Source organism: Chionomys nivalis, chromosome 6 (genome assembly GCF_950005125.1).
Source record: "Chionomys nivalis chromosome 6, mChiNiv1.1, whole genome shotgun sequence".
Classification (NCBI taxonomy): domain Eukaryota; kingdom Metazoa; phylum Chordata; class Mammalia; order Rodentia; family Cricetidae; genus Chionomys; species Chionomys nivalis.
The window spans coordinates 21,416,711-21,432,786 of record NC_080091.1 but is presented as its reverse complement, the minus strand read 5'-3'; the positions used below and the strand labels follow the sequence as shown (position 1 = coordinate 21,432,786).

The following is a 16,076-nucleotide window of genomic DNA, read 5'->3' as shown; positions in this document are numbered from 1 at the left end:
TCCTATTTTTTATTATCATAACAACAACTATGGACTGCAAAGCCTCCACTCATAGCACACTGAAGAGCCATGTCGGCTGTGGGAAAAGCTGGGTTATGCTATAATCCTAGCAGCTGGAAGGCTGAAGTAGGCAGATTACCAGAGTCACAGGTAGACTAGGCTAACACTGGGAGTTCCTGGCCAGCCTGAGCTACAGTGAGAGTCTGGCTCAAATAGAACAAAACAAAGATCCCTAGAAACCCCAAACAGGAGATGGAGGCATGCTTTTCTTTAGATGAATTTTCTTAGTTTTACTTTTTATTAGTTACTTCTTTGTGTGTGTTGTGTATGTGTGCAATGTGTGTGTGTGTGCACATGTGTGGACTTGCTTATGTGCTAGACACCAACACTGGATGTGTTCCTTAGTAGCATCTGATATTGTTGGGACTGGATCTCTCACTCCATGAACCCGGCACTCAAGCCCTGGGCTAGCCTGGCTGGCCAGTATGCTCCAGGGGCCTGCCTGCGGCTCTCTGTCTGTGCTGGACTTCCAGAACGGGGCTTCCACACCTGGCTTTTGGCGATCAGAACTTAAGAGGCTCATGATTGTATCACAAGCACTTTCTTGAATAAACTATCTCCCCATCTCAGAGAGGTATTTTTTCTCAAGTGTAAGAGTCAAGCTTGCCATGATTAAAATTAGCCAGATTTTAAAAATATCCCACAAAAGTTACGCTAGCTGATTTCTCCACATTACCTAAGAAATGGCTACTTTCCCCTAACTTTCCAATTTACTTTAAAAGGAGATACACATTGCTGATTTTACTAATTTTATAATTACATAATTAGATGTCAATCCTCAAGTCCTCAACAGTAAAGGTTATTGAGACTTATCTCCCCTCCCTCCACTTTCTCCCCTGCTCAGTTTCTAAGAAAGAATTCTACAATTGTAAAGGAAGGACAGGCAGGCAACAATAAGAATATTTTCCTAGGGAAAAACTAAAGACAAATTCTACATTTTTAAGAAAGAAGCTGGAGAGATGGCTCAGTAGTTAAAAGCTCTGGCTGCTCTTATAGAAAACCCAGGTTCGATTCCAAGCACCCACACGGAGGCACAAAATTGGATGTAATCACAGTTCCAGGGGATCTGACGCCTCCTTCGGGCTTCCAAAGCACTACCACAGAACATGGTACACAGACACACCTGTGAGAAAAGTACCCATACACATAAAACAAACAAAAATAAAAAAAGAACGAAAAGGTAGTTTAATATTGAGCTAAACATTAAAAATGGTTTCCTTAAATATCAGAATTTTCTTGAACTATACTGGTCTCTGGCTGCTATGCAGTAAGAGTGTATCTTCACACTGAGTCACAAGGGAGGTACTGACAAAAGCCCTGAGTTTTCTCGGGCACTCCTTCCCTGCACGGCTGTTTCCTGGAGAAGTCAAAGAGCGGTCAGCCTGGACACACCAACGGTGCCGAAGAGCGCTGCTGTCATCCCACGGACCGTGCAGGACAGGGCACTTATCTTCATGTTTAGAGAGAATGCCAGAGTCTTTTCTGCTGTAACTTGAGAAACATGGCTGGAGCCACTTGGGTATATACAACTCTGGATTGCTATCTGCTGCTATTCTGAAGGCAAGGCCTACAGAACACACACCAAAGGAAGCCTCTTTATAGTTCCCAGGAGAGTAAAGCTGAACTGCTGTGTGACTCATGGAAGACGCGACATTAATCTAACTGTAGTCTATACGAGGAGTTTTCAAAGTGCCTACTGTAATCAATTGTTCAGCCAATGTAAAATAGTGATAATATTTAGAGTAAGCAAGAAATTTGCAAAATAATACATTTAAGACTATTTTGAGAGAAAAATCTCACATAAAGCCCAGGTTGGCCTCAGACTTGCTCTGTGGTCCAGGCTGGCCTGGAACGCACTCACTATCCTCCTACCTTAGCCTTCTGTACCAACATACCCCGTGCTGCCGTTACTAATTCTGAGTGGAGTCTTTAGATCTGAACTATTCCACAGCTATTCCACATGTGGTATGCGATAGCAATCACAATCTTGAAGCAGTGAGGAACCACTTACCGAATGCCTATCAACTGAAACTTATAGCCTATGTCACAATTTACTATACCAATGTGAAGCTATCCGAACATTCAACTAAATTCAACCAAAAACAAAATAACATAAAAATTAATGGAAGGTGGATTTGACTAAATAATGAGTGAGGGCATACGATGTAAAGAGACTACAAAATAAATTATTATCGATGAGATATAAAAATATAATCATAAATTTTGCCATGCAATAGGACACAAAACATTTATAATTTGAAATTACCGGGAGTATCAAGGTCATTTTCTATATTAGTAAGTTCATCTCCACCTCCTACCACAAAGCCTTCAGGAGTGTCCTCGTTAGTATCTATCTCAATATTATCATTTTCATCTGTAAGAACATGTAGCAATAATGTTAGTATATCATTTATATCTTATACCCTTTGTCCTCAACTCTAAAGGAGAAAAACTAATATTTCAATGACAGCTTCTCAAACTGAAGTATGGCAAAGATAAGCAAATTAAGGACTCAGTTCAAGTTACTTTTCCACTGTTGGTTTAGCAGTTATATTTTACATTCTTATGTCAAAGCTGAATTATCACATTAAAGCAAATGTAGAAGTTTTGACAATTTGCCACCCACTGTCTCTGAATCATTGAACTCATTAGTCCTTGTGTTTTATTGTATAATCTACTTAATAATCTCTAATACAATAACATATGAAAGTAAAGTTGACTTAGTGAAAAAACATCCAAAAATCTCAGTTTTATTTTTATCATTTATTACATATACGCATTATATGTAGAATGCATTATATGCAATACATATAACACACAAACACATCCTTGTTTGATTTTTGGCTTTCTAAGTAGCCACCAAGAGTTCTAATACAGTTAACATTTAACAGACTTCCCATACACTGTGTAAGCCAGTTATAAGAAGAAAACAACAAAGAAAAAAGATGGGGAAGAGCCTCCTCCTGGCAGGTGGGGAACGGTGGATACAGAAATTGCTGCTGGGAGCAGAAGCTAAAGCATTACGTGTGTGGCTATCTATATTCCCTAAGCACGGTCAGCTGAGAGCTCTTTTCTGATCAACACAGCTATTCCGCTCGTTTCCTGAAGGTGAACACCTTCACTTCACGGTCCTTAAAACTTCTCCAAATAATTCTGTAGCTTAGCAAATGAATTAGCAAATACTTCCAAGTGCTAAAAAGGTAGTCAAACACTTTTCTGCAGAGAGCTGTGCCAGAGACGTTAGCTATTAATGATTTCAGGAGAGCTAGTTACACTCGGCTGCTGTCAATCAGTCACCATTGATTACTAACCACAATTAATCTAGAGCCAAAGCACAAAATTCAGTATTCATTCTTTTACTCCAAAAAAACCAAAACAAACCAAAAACAAACAAACTAACAACAACAACAAAAAAAAAACACCCCACTACATTGGTGGTTCTTATCTGGGGGAGTCACGTATCAGATATCATGCATATCAGATATTTACATTACGATTCATAACAGTAGCAAAATTACAGTTATGAAGGAGCAATGAAAACAGTTTAATGGTTGAGGCCACCACAACACGAGGAATTGTATTAAAGGGTCGCAGCATTAGCAGGGCTGAGGTCTACAGGGTTCTGTTAGATAACTTGCAAAACACTGAGCTAGACGCTGGGAGAGAAGTTTTTAAAGACATCTATTCTACTCAAACACATTAAAGTGACTATAATACCAGGTAGGACCAGAGTTATTGGATAAAAAAGAAGGAACATGGCAATTCCAACGATACAAAGATTACTCTTTGCCAGTGACATCAGGATTTCTTTCTTGGAAGTAGGAACATGTAAGTTAGGTCGACTGAGGGGAAGGAGGAAAGCTAGGGTCTGCTTTGTCCAGTTTGCTGAGGCATACTTGAAGGGAAATAACAGAAGGTAAGGCTTGAAGGGCAGGACTGGAGTGAACCCAGAGCCCAGAGGGCGGAATGGGCATCTAAATGTGGGTGGAGATGAAGAGGTGGTGGTGCTTCACAAGAGTGCGCAGTTTTCAGTGCAAATATCTGATTGTAACTGTGAGTTGTGTGCGGTTCTCAGGCGGCAGCAGCAGCACTTTAGGCTTCAATACGACTCCTGCACTACTGCTCTTGATTACACTTTCATATCACTCATCAATGATATCTAGATGGAATAACTCAGTATTGCTAGACTTACATAAAATGATTACTAAACTAAAAACCGATTTTCTATCAGCTCACCCTATGAATGAGGTTTTACTTGCTAGTCACTAACCAGTTTTGAAATGCACGTTAAATTCTTTTCAGCACATCTCAGAAACCTGTGAGAACACTTTAAATGCATTGGAGCAGAACTCAGGTACATGTTTGTGTGTGTGTCTGCACATGTGTACTGAAAGATACTACATCCACATCTATGCATCTACATACATCAATCACTACAGTCTTCATGGCTAACCATGGAAAGCTAGTGAGTAAAACCAAAAGTAGAGATCCAGTACATAACTATGAAAGAGAGACCAGTGTGGTCTGTGCTCTGTGTTCCATGTGTAGGACACGAGATACCAGCTATGCAGTAGGATGTGACGAGGGTACCGCTGACATTGCATAACCTGGCAGTGTGCACCACTGTAGCACAACAATTGAGCCAATCCTATACTCTTTTTTTTTTCTGGAACTAGCTCTGTAGACCAGGCTGGTCTCGAACTCCCAGAGATCCGCCTGCCTCTGCCTCCCGAGTGCTGGGATTAAAGGCGTGTGCCACCACTGCCCGGCCCTACACTCTTTTATAGGTGAGTGGAAACCAGGATATCTGATGATCAAAGGATGAGCTACAATGCCAAGAAAAGAATCCAAGGTTATCATTAAAAATACATTCAGAAAAATAGATTCAGAAAGAAGTTTCTCACCTTTTAAAAAAATATTCTCAAACAAGGTCTCCATAAAATTCAGAACTTTCTATCAGAAATGCCCTGGGCATGGTGGCACACACTTTTAATTCCAGCACTCGGGAGGCAGAGACAGGTGGATCTCTGTGAGTTCAGGCAGCCTACAGAGTGAGTTCTAGCATAGTCAAAAATGCACAGAGAAACACTATCTTAAAAAAAAAAAAAGAAGATAGGAAATCCAATATAAATATTATAGATAGTCCTAATAGAAGATGAAAATAACAATCACTGAAGTCTTTAAGATTTTATTTTGGCCCAATGCACTTAGTGATTCACACTATCCCAAGTTATAATAGGAACTGGATTCCTATGAATCCATGTGAACTTTGGATATGCTATATGAGGACCAGCAAACTACCAGACAGGGGCAGAATTCATCCCACTGCTTTTGAGGTGCTATGCCCATTCATTCAAATATAATTCAAGGCTGCTTTCAGACTACACAGGCCGAGTTGAGCAGCTGTGGCAGAGATCCGGTGGTCTGCAAGTGTAAATTATTTACTCTGGCCCACATTAAGATGTTTGCTCGATTCTATCTTAGACAAGTAAGTGGCTAGAGTTGCCAGAAAGGCAGGTGCGTGCGTGCGTGCGTGTGTGTGTGTGTGTGTGTGTGTATGTGTGTATGTATGTATGCATGTTTGAATTTCAGGAAGACCTTCACTCTACCTTTCCTAAAGGTCTTTCTCCTGCTCACAGCCTTGATCACTACAGCTTAGACAGGAGATCCATGCAGGGTGCTGAGGTTGGGGAAGATAGTCTCACACCTGCTCCTCTATGGATACAGACCAAGACTCACCTGAGGACAGAGAACAGGCCTGCTCTACTTGCCTTAGGTCAACCTTTTTGTGTTTCATCTGCACTTGCATGGTTTCTGTAGTAATAATCACAAACTGCCAAGTTATAGGGTCAAGGAGTCCATCCATGAGTAGTTAAAGTAAATGCTCATGTAGAAAAGTCGTAAAGCAAGAGTGGAAATGGGATCAGCATGTTAAGTGAAAGAAGCCAGGCAGGCACTGGCAAGCAGGATTTCCCATCCACGACATTTTCATGCAGAATGGAGACTAGCAGATGGACCCCGTAGGGGAGACAGGACATCTCTAAGGAGATGATTGGGTGTAAGGGAAAATTCCACTGTGCCACCAAACAGCCCCAACCTTAGCTCCTGCTCTTTTATTTACTTCGACTGTCAAATGATGTCAAATCCAGGTCTTTGCTTTCCCCCACTGAAAGAAGAGCTCCAGCCATGGGCTGCAACTCTAAAAGGTTTCTTGGTCTAGTCTAGCCTTGATATACACTTGCAACTGGGTTGTACTTTTCTCTTTAATATTTCACCTGATGAGAGGGTCTACAGCCTTCGACACATTATTTATTCTGTATGTGTGTCTGTGTGTGTTAGTAACAATGACTGAACAATGATGTGTGGTAGGCAAATTACCACTGAACTACATCTGAAGACCCCAACTTGACTTGGATCACAAAGGTATCTATCACTTAACGCATAGCCAGCCAATATACCCTATGCCATTAACTGTATTAACTACAACTTTATTCCCTAGTCTCCATGACACTGTCATCTTATAATTTAATATAAGGAATCAATTAAAACTCAAGGTAGCAAGTTTTAGCTTACTTTGAATACACTCACCATTGAACTGGAGGGAGCTTTCTTTTGTTTCAGCTCTCTATGGCTTTATTCAAGTCCTTATTTGCCTAATCTTCAGGGTAATAATAGTATTCTAAGATGGACTAAGGACAAGTACCTGATATGTTCTATTCGATAGGTTATGACTCTAAAATAAAAAGCTCACAGGCTTCTTGAATATACTTCCAGCAAATGTGCAGTTTCAAATAGAGGATGGCCAAACTGAGTACTGAGAGGCAAAATTAAAATTCTTTTTATTTATCTGCTCCATGTCTCAATATTAAGCTTAGCTGCAAATCCTGAAGATGTTCTTCTCAGAGTAAGGACAGTAGAAATGACCTAAAGGAAACTGCTATGGAACACTGCAACAATCTTTACACACTGGGCTATAAGAGTCTCATGTGGTCGAGGTCTGATGCTCTCAGTTTTTCCTTCCACTACTGGGGTTACAAGTATATACCACTACACCTGGCTAAAACTATGTCAAAATGTTTTGCATTTCATTTTGTGTGTGCAGGGATGAGGATGACTATGACAGAACTCACAGTGGAGCTCACAGGACAAAGGATAGAGATTGATTCTTTCCTTAGGCCACGGACATGGCAAGGACTGAGTTTAGGGCGGAAGGCACGGTGCAAAGTGCTTTTACCAGCTGAGCATCTCACCAGCACAAAGTATCACGAGGTCTCATTCGAAGGGAAAGTTCTAGAGCTGGTGGTGATGCTGAGTGGCAAAATGCACACTTAACATGCACTAGACCCTGGTTCAGTCTCCAGCATAACCCAAGCAAAGTTTCCCGTGGAAAAGCTCAGCCCTGGCAAGTCCCACAGTCTAGACGTGAAGGACGCGACTGCATTTCACTTACTCGTCCAATGGTGAGACACCAAAGGATATCACAAACCACATTCTGTACGCGGTTTCTGCTAAAAAGTGTCATCTCCTCCTCCTCCCTCCCTCTTTCTCCTTCCCTCTTCCCCTTTCCTTCTCATTCTCCTTTTGGATTTTGAGGCAGGGTCTTACTATACAGCCAAGACCAGCCTCAAGCTTGAAACTACCTCAGCATCCTAAGTGCCAGGATTACAGGCTTGTGTCCCCATATCCAAGCTAAAGAATGACGCTTGTATTAAAAATTAGGGCAAAAAGTTGACTTGGAAATACTAACAGTTCTCTTCTGATTTACTGTACTTTCTTTAGCTTAAAAAAAGTATCAATAGGCTAGAAAGTTTACGGTTTTGATGTAACATTTTGAAGTAAGAATAAGAAGTGCTAAAAGGTCCACTGAAGATTTTTGGGTTCTCTGTAGAATATTCTACAAAATTCTTTAGCTCACCTCCAGATGCCTTTGACCTTTCTTTCAACTTTTCTGCAGCCATTTCACCATAGCTGGGAAGTTCTGACATCTTCACTCCGCATCGAGCTTCTGCTATTAGCTGACGAGCCCTCTCTCTCAGCTGCCGACGTCTCTCTTCATCTTGCTGCTAAGATATATTGAACAGTTGCCAGCTCAGTAATTGACAGAAATGCAATTTCATTTTCAATCTGATCATCGTGATAGGAGCCGGTTACAGCATGGTGTTTGGCCCACATTATAAACAGGATGCTCTGCATCAGCGGGATGTCACACCGTTTTTAAAAGACACCTTAGCACCAGCTCTTTAAAACATTTACAAATCACTGTATTAAAACGGCCATCACAAATTTAAATTAAAGAATGCTTGGCAATACATGTTATTAAAGAAAAGGCAGAAATTATTAATAAAAGAACATACTTAGAGAAGGAAGTCACAATAATCAGAATAGACTTTTAATTAACTGTGCTTTTCAAATAATATTTAACTTGCTATTTTCTAATAAAGGTAATGAGCACTATCTATAAGACGCCTTGATACTGTAAAATATAGCTACATGATACTGATCAAATAGAGGAATGGTATTTCTTCCATATAGTAAGAATGAAGATAATAGATCAGTTAGCAGTTCCAACTAAAAAACTGCCAACAACAACATAATGGTGATGTGAAATTCTTTTTTGCTACATCTCCTCCTACATGCACATAAGAAAAAACTAACAATAAAGCCTAATAAAGTTTTTGAATTTAAAATTATTAAAGCTTACAACAAATGTGTAGGACAGTTGCTGAGTACTTAAAAGGGGTTATTAAGAACTGTAAGCAGGGACCCAAGAGATGGATCATCAGTTAAGAGAAAACCCTGTGCTATTAGGGGACTAAGAGCGGATTCCAGCACCCACGTAACAAGCGAGGCACGGTCTGCAACCCCAGCATTGTGCGGCACTGAGACAAGGGAATTGCTGGGGCTTTCTAGGCCCAGGTTCTAAGGTGGAGAATGACAGAGTAAGATACCTGATGTTCTCTGGCCTCTGTGTGCACATACAAGACATATCCATTCAATGTTCATGTAAACACACACACACAGAGAAAGAGAGCGAGAGTGTGAGAGAGAGACAGAGAATGAGGGAGAGAGAGAGAGAGATGCCAATACAATGGGAAGTTGCTTTGTAAACTTGAAAGTTTATAACCTAAGGTGAAACCTTCAATAATCTGGCTCTGGCATCTTTGGAGGCTCTCTTCTCTAACCTCCAGAAAACATCTGTCCACATCAAATTGCTTACATAAACCTATATGTCACACGTGCCTGTGGTTTGAATACATCATTTCCTTTCTGGACCATGGTTCTCTCATATTATTTAACTCATACTCATTTGTCAAGATCTAGCTTCGACCCACTAAGCCTGGGCTGATGCCGCCGCATTCCCTGCACTGGTGGGAAGAGTGTCCCGCACATGTGAGTGATGACTGGTATTACCTGTCACCTTCACAGAACCTAGAGCCACCAGGGAGATGAGCCTCTGGGCATTCCCAGGGGATTATTGTGAGTGCACGAGCTGAAGTGAGAAGAGCCATCCGCTGTGGATGGTGCCATTCACTCCCTGGCTAGGACCTGGACTATGGAAATGAAGAAGGGAAGAGGAACAGCAAGCATTCACCCATTGTTCTCTTCTGCCTCAAGGCTGCCCTGTGATCAGCTACTGTATGCTCCTCCTGTAGCCTGGGTTTCCCCACTGTGATGAACTACACTTCAACTGTGGATGGAGGCAAACCCTTTCTCCTTTGAGTCGCTTTAGTCATAGCATTTTCTGAAGCAGGAGGAAGACAAAAGTAAGACAGACATGTAAACATTTTTTAAAGTAATAACTTCATTATAACTTTGAAGCAATACTTTTGGCTGGGGGGCAGATAGACGGAATCATGGCTCTTGTACTGCACCTGAAGAATGAGTGGAATCTGAACTGACAGAGATTGATGTCTGGTCATGGCAATCACTGCATGTGGGAATAGGACAACACAGTCCTAGATGAGAAGGCCTACGAGGGAAAAACACTGTAGCAGCAGGAACCACTCAAGGTGGTTTGGAGTGCTGGCTTTTTTATGTTGTTTGTTTTCATTTTATTTTAAAGTTTATGGAAATTAAAGATTAATCTAGCAACAGTATGTACTATAGATTAACACAGAAGAACCAGAAAGTCATGAATTAGTAGACTTATGAACAGCCCAATGGCGTTACAGCAACATTCAGGAAGAGTAAGAGCTAAAGAACAGAAAGAGAAATGCAAGAAACATATTTGAGACAGAACTGATTTTCGTACCAATTTTTGATTAGAGATGTGGATTCAGAAGTTTAAAACTGAATATGTACAACAACTATGGACTTATAATAAAAATATAAAACTAAGAGAAATCATAAAGAGCCAGTGTTTCAGGGAAGACAGAGCGGGTTTGAGGAGGACTTTCTGAGTAAAGGTCTTAGCAGTGGGTCTGATGCTCCTGAGAGACGTGAAGCCAGGGCTACAGAGTTGAAGCGGTGAAGGGCTACAGTGTTGAAGGATGGAAGCCTGAAGAGAAATAAGGAGGCCACCGCTAAAGCTGAAGAATATCTATAATTATGTAAGGGGGAGTTGTGGGAGAAGACGAGAACAAGAGCACCAATGGATCATGAGCATCTAAGGCTTTCAAGAAAAAAGTACAGCTGGGCGTGGTGGTGTTCACCTTTAAGCCCAGCACTCAGACAGACAGGAAAATTTCTGTGAGTTCAAGGCTAGCCTGGTCTATATAGATCTCCAGGACAGGCAGGACTATACAAAGAGACCCTATCTTAAAAACAAACAAAATTAACCTATTATAATGAATGTTGAAAATTATTCAGAAACTTTAAAAGGGGCAATCAAGCTTGGTGAATAAGGCAGAGACCATATAGGAGGAACTCAAATCTGGGTACTTCTTTAAAAATATTTTATTTTGAGTTAGCTAAAAATCAAGAGATCTTGGCATCATTAAATTAGTAAGAGTAGATTGATAGGTGTGTCAGGTAGGCCTAGGGAGACACTAAGAAGTTCTAAGTAGGCAAACTGACACACTTCCAACTATCAGAAAGAACACTGGTCACAATGAACTGAATCAATGAAGTCACGTATGAATGAATAGAAACTGTAGTTCAATATGATATAGAACTTACAGTATCATAACTCACAAATACTGTGAGCACAGTAAAAAGACACATGGAGAGACCATATGTAAATAAGAAATTAGAGCTCTTTAATCCAGAGTTTGGTCTTACTGTCATTAACACTGGGTCAACTGCGCACCATGTGTGATTAGATATGATTGTGTACACATTACTTATAACGTTCTATACCAAGTGTTAAAGTGAACCCAACAAGCTTCTCTAACTTTCATTTCATCCATAAACACAGGGGACAGAGAACAGAACAAACAGCACAGCAAGAAAGCAGCCCCTAAACCAACCTCCACAAACAGAATTACACACTAGCTTAGACACAGCAAGGAAGAGACTTCATGATTCAGAGAAGGGTGAATCTGATCCCACTGTTCACAGAGAAAAGGCCGGACTGGCAAGGAACATGCGGACATTTTCACAAGTCTGAGCTCAAGTGCAAGTGTCTGTGCATGCACACACACACACACACAGAGAAAGAGAGAGAGAGAGAGAGAGAGAGAGAGAGAGAGAGAGAGAGAGTTGTTGAGAAAATATAAAGTTGTTACGGTGGAAACCCCTGGGTTCAGTATGTGCTCCAGCTGAAGCACTTGGGAGGCAGAGGCAGGAGGATTTAGGAGTTTGAGGTGAGCCTGGGTTACATAGCAAGACTCTGGTTCAAAAGTGGTCTTTTAAATTTTCTATAATGCAGACAAACTACTCTTGTAATAAGTGTTATTTTAACATAAGAACCGTAGAGGAGAAGGAGGGAGATGAGATGGGAACTTCCTGGGGTAGGACAGTTAAAAAGCAAAAGAGAGGTCTAATATTCAAGAGAAATTTTCTTAGCCTTTGGAAAGAAGCTCATTTGTAAGCAGAGGAACCTACAACATGCAGGGTAAGAATGAAGACATAAAAATAATATATAAAACCTTTTACTTATTATTAGTCTTTCTGAATTCTGAATACACACTATGAATAAATAAAGATGGGGCTTGATGATATTTTAGTGATAATTACTGCTATTTCCTGAGTTTTCATGTACTAAGTGCTTTATAATCATTATTTCATTTAATCCTTAAATCCCACCCTTTTAAATGAATGCAACAGGCTTCAAGTCCCAGTGCCACACAACTGAAACATCCAATAGTTCAACCCATGTTTGCCTGACTCCACAGCCCTGGCTCTTAGCTGTTAAACTAGCTGATCCCCAAAACGTCACGTTGAAAACAGATGTGGCAGCACACATCTACAGTCCCAGAATTTGGGAGATGGAGGCAAGAGAATTAGGAACTAAAGGGCAGCCTTAGTTAATGTAAATTTTAGGCTAGCCTGGGTTATATAATAACTGGTCTAAAAACCAATCCACCCAGCACACAGAGTCAAGAGGCAGGTGAGATGGTTTGGGGAGTCAAGTCACTTGAGCTGGATCCCTGGGATCCACAGGGTGGAGAGACGCTGCCTTTTCTGACTATTGCCCTTTGACCTCCGTAAGCATGCTGTGGCATACGTGCATGAACCCCCAATCCCAACCCAATAAACAAATACGATACTAGAAAAAAAAAACCCAAAACAAATCCCAAAAGATTAAGTAACATAACCAGCTAAGAGAGCTGAGCTTCACCAACCCTGTCTCCTTCAAACTTAAGGAGAGTGGGAGCATTAATAAAAACCATGATTTAATATGCCACAGGCAAGGAGATTTAAGCCAATTTCATTACATGAATAATAACTTCTTACAGAGCTAGGATATGATGATTCAGACTAAGATGAAGCAGTCTTTGGTCATTTTAACTGAGTTAAAATAAACAATTCTACCTTTCCAAGTACAAAATGGGAACCTATTTTTTTCTCAAAAGCTACAACCTCCCGAATGCTGCTGAGGGCTCCCTAAGAGTGTGACTTAAAGTAGGCAATCATTAATAAAAACAACTTTAAATACTAATCACCGCACTTTATCAATTTCCATGTAAATTGTTTGTTTGTACTTATTTACCCATCATTGTTCTGAACACAATAGAAAAATGCAAATGAACAAATCAGAATGCAGCCCTAATGGCACTTTCTGTTTATAACCATTAGCCCAGAGGTGTGCTGTAATTCAATTCTCAAGTAGCAAGATTTAGCCTCATTAACAGACGGCAAGGGCAGGTTACAACTCATAAAACCCTACAGTAAACAAAGTTTATAGACACAGCACAAAATCTTGAGCCTGATTGACAGAATTCTAGTTCCCTATCAGATTGCCTTAATTTACTTTTCTACTAATGTCCTTATACCACAGAGGCGATCTTGCTTGGGCCCACAGCTCTCTAGTGGGATGGCATATCTGTATTGTTTGTTTTCTCACCCGTAAGAACCAACTGAGAAAATAAAAGATAATTGTTGAAAGTCATGGGAATGTAGCTCAGTGGTAGAGCTGCATTTGTCTGTCTGTGAAAAGCTCGGGTTCAATCCCCAGCACCACGGCTCCCCGTCCCCACAAAGAGTCAGGAAGGAAAAACTTGCAGTTGTATCAACTGATTGCATAAACAATATCAGTTTAATCGGTAGTTTTACATTTTTAGTTTCTTTGTGATTATTTATTCTAAATAAAACGATTTCATTTATATGTAAGTGCCACTAAAAGTCAGATCACGGGAGTTGGAGACCCAGCTCAGTTACTGAATGTTTACTTCGCATGTATGAGACCTTGCATTCAATTCCCAGCAACAAACACACAGTCAGTTTGTTTGGTAATATTTAAACAACAGATGACAATAAAATCTCTGAAATTTACCATATTTACTAAAAATGGCTATTCTGTTCATATCCAAAGACAACATGACCAGAGAGTAGGGCCCAAAACCCTTATTAGTTTGTAAAGCATCCAGGGCAAACTGTTCCAAGCATGTTGGTAATATCTCTGACCATGTTTTGCCTAAATCTAAGCACAGAGATGTTTTTTTGTTGTCTACTTGACCAGCTGCACATGAACTAAGACAAGGACTGACCTGCTGTCCCAAGCAAATCATCAGTTTACTTGTGAAAAGGTCTTTTCTCCGAGGTGCAAAGGAACAGCAGGTTAGGTCCCCATCACTAAAGGGAAGCTGGACACACACTGACCTTCCATTTACCTTCACTACATCAATCCGAGGAAGCTGAAGTACTTCGTTACTCTTTCTAAGACACTTGCCTCGTCCACAGAGTTAGAATGGCTCAAGAGTTTATCTTGCCTTTTAACAATGAATGTGCTACAGAGAGAGTCTGATGGGAGCTTATTTTGGAGTATCGCTACGACAACCTTGTGAAGAAATGCGAGTGTGTTTTCATGCAATGTATGTTTTGCCTCTGCTCGTCACTGTGCTCGATGATAGCTACCGGCACCTTGACTGCTAGAAACTGAATCAAACTTTAATACACTGCTTAGCATCATACACATTACAACTGCCATAGTAAAGAACAAATTTAGTGTCATTGAAATTTCAAAGCAATGATCTACCCAATATGGATTACATAACCCATGCTCCTAGCATTTTTTAGAGACCCCATTATTATTGTGATATTACAAGTTCTTGTTCTTTGCGGTCAGTACTCAGGAAGACGGGTGATGCGAACTAATTTGTTTATATTCATTTAAAACCTGGGTCCCAATCTTGAGTTAGAAACCCCTGGGAGAGAGGTGAGTGCCAAGGAGCCTGCACTTCGCTGAATCAGACAGAAAGTATCACAGAGAAGCTGGGCCAGAGCTAATAACTTTGGACACTAACTGAAAAATACTCAGCCTTTCACTGCATGTCTCGAGGCTTCAGTTTGCCGTTTTCCTTATCGTCTGAAATGGTCTATGATCTGCTACACAGAGAGGCACTAGTAAAACTTGACGAGTTCCGGACAAACTCTTCTAGAATAAGTAATGTAATTCCTTGTTTCCTTTCCATAAAAATGTATTGGTATGCAATTTTTATATTTCACAGTTCACCGCCATCTAGGCAAGCTTTCTTCCACTGCTTCAATGGCGCTACTTTTAATTTTATCCTCTTTAGCTGTAGTAATTAAAGTGATCAGCAGCGGCACCCCAACAGCTCTGACACAGCTACAATCCCCTAGCAGACCCTACTTTTAAAGGGAAGGAGAAAAAAAGCCTAGTTTCATTTCACAGAGAACAAGAAAATCAGGCCTCCCAACCCTCAACTTTATTCAATTGTTCTTCCAGCCGCCTTGGGATCTTAAGGCTCAAATAAAGATGGTTGCTATGGGGGGTCCTTTTTATTCTTGCCGCAAATGTCACAGAGTGACATTACTTTAGGCCAGAAATGTGCCGTGGATTTGCGAAGGTGAATTAGAACATGAGAAACTGTCAGTGTAGTTTCTGAGGTCATCACCCACCCAAGGGTGTCTTTTACAGCAGGAAATAGCTTCACTCAGTCACTTGAAAAATATACACTGAGAAGTCCTTCTGCTTGAGAAACATGCATCTCTTATATTTTCACAAAACCAACTTTAAAAAACGTATCAGACAATATTTGTGTCCTCACCCCATGACAAATTTTACAACAGAACAATTCTCCCTACCCCACTGACAAAACCAAAAGTCTGAATTTCTTTTTTGTGTTGGCTCTAGTGTTTCATACAATTTTTAGTAACTGGACTCTAATTAAACTAAAAAAAATTTTGATGAAAAAGTTTTATTTGCGGCTTCTCAAAATTGTCCTTAGAATTCTCCAATTTCATAATAAACTAAGAAAAAGAAATTGTCACCTTTTCATCAATAGACAGGAAGCTAAGCTCTCTTATTAGTACCAAGTATGAGCAACAACAACAAAAAATTCCATGCTTGTCCAGAGGCAAGGATTACCAAAGCTCACCTATTCACCTTCTACAGAAAACAGAAAGAAGAAAAAAAAAAACCTACAAGGATTTTAGAGGTTTGGGTAGACCAC

The 16,076-nt window shown here is 40.4% G+C and overlaps 1 protein-coding gene across 10 annotated transcripts in view; it reads right to left on the bottom strand.

Annotated features, from left to right (window-relative positions):
• Ehbp1 (EH domain binding protein 1) overlaps window positions 1–16,076 on the bottom strand; it is a 271,901-nt gene that overhangs the window by 46,006 nt on the left and 209,819 nt on the right. For 6 of the 10 annotated variants that reach the window (XM_057771152.1, XM_057771151.1, XM_057771154.1 and 3 more), the window contains 2 exons: window positions 7,976–8,123; window positions 2,327–2,434 (listed from right to left, as the gene is read on the bottom strand). In XM_057771152.1, the coding sequence (XP_057627135.1) occupies window positions 2,327–2,434; window positions 7,976–8,123 (256 nt within the window). The remainder of the gene's footprint in view (window positions 1–2,326; window positions 2,435–7,975; window positions 8,124–16,076) is intronic. The other 4 variants (XM_057771158.1, XM_057771159.1, XM_057771153.1 and 1 more) reach the window with 3 other exon arrangements.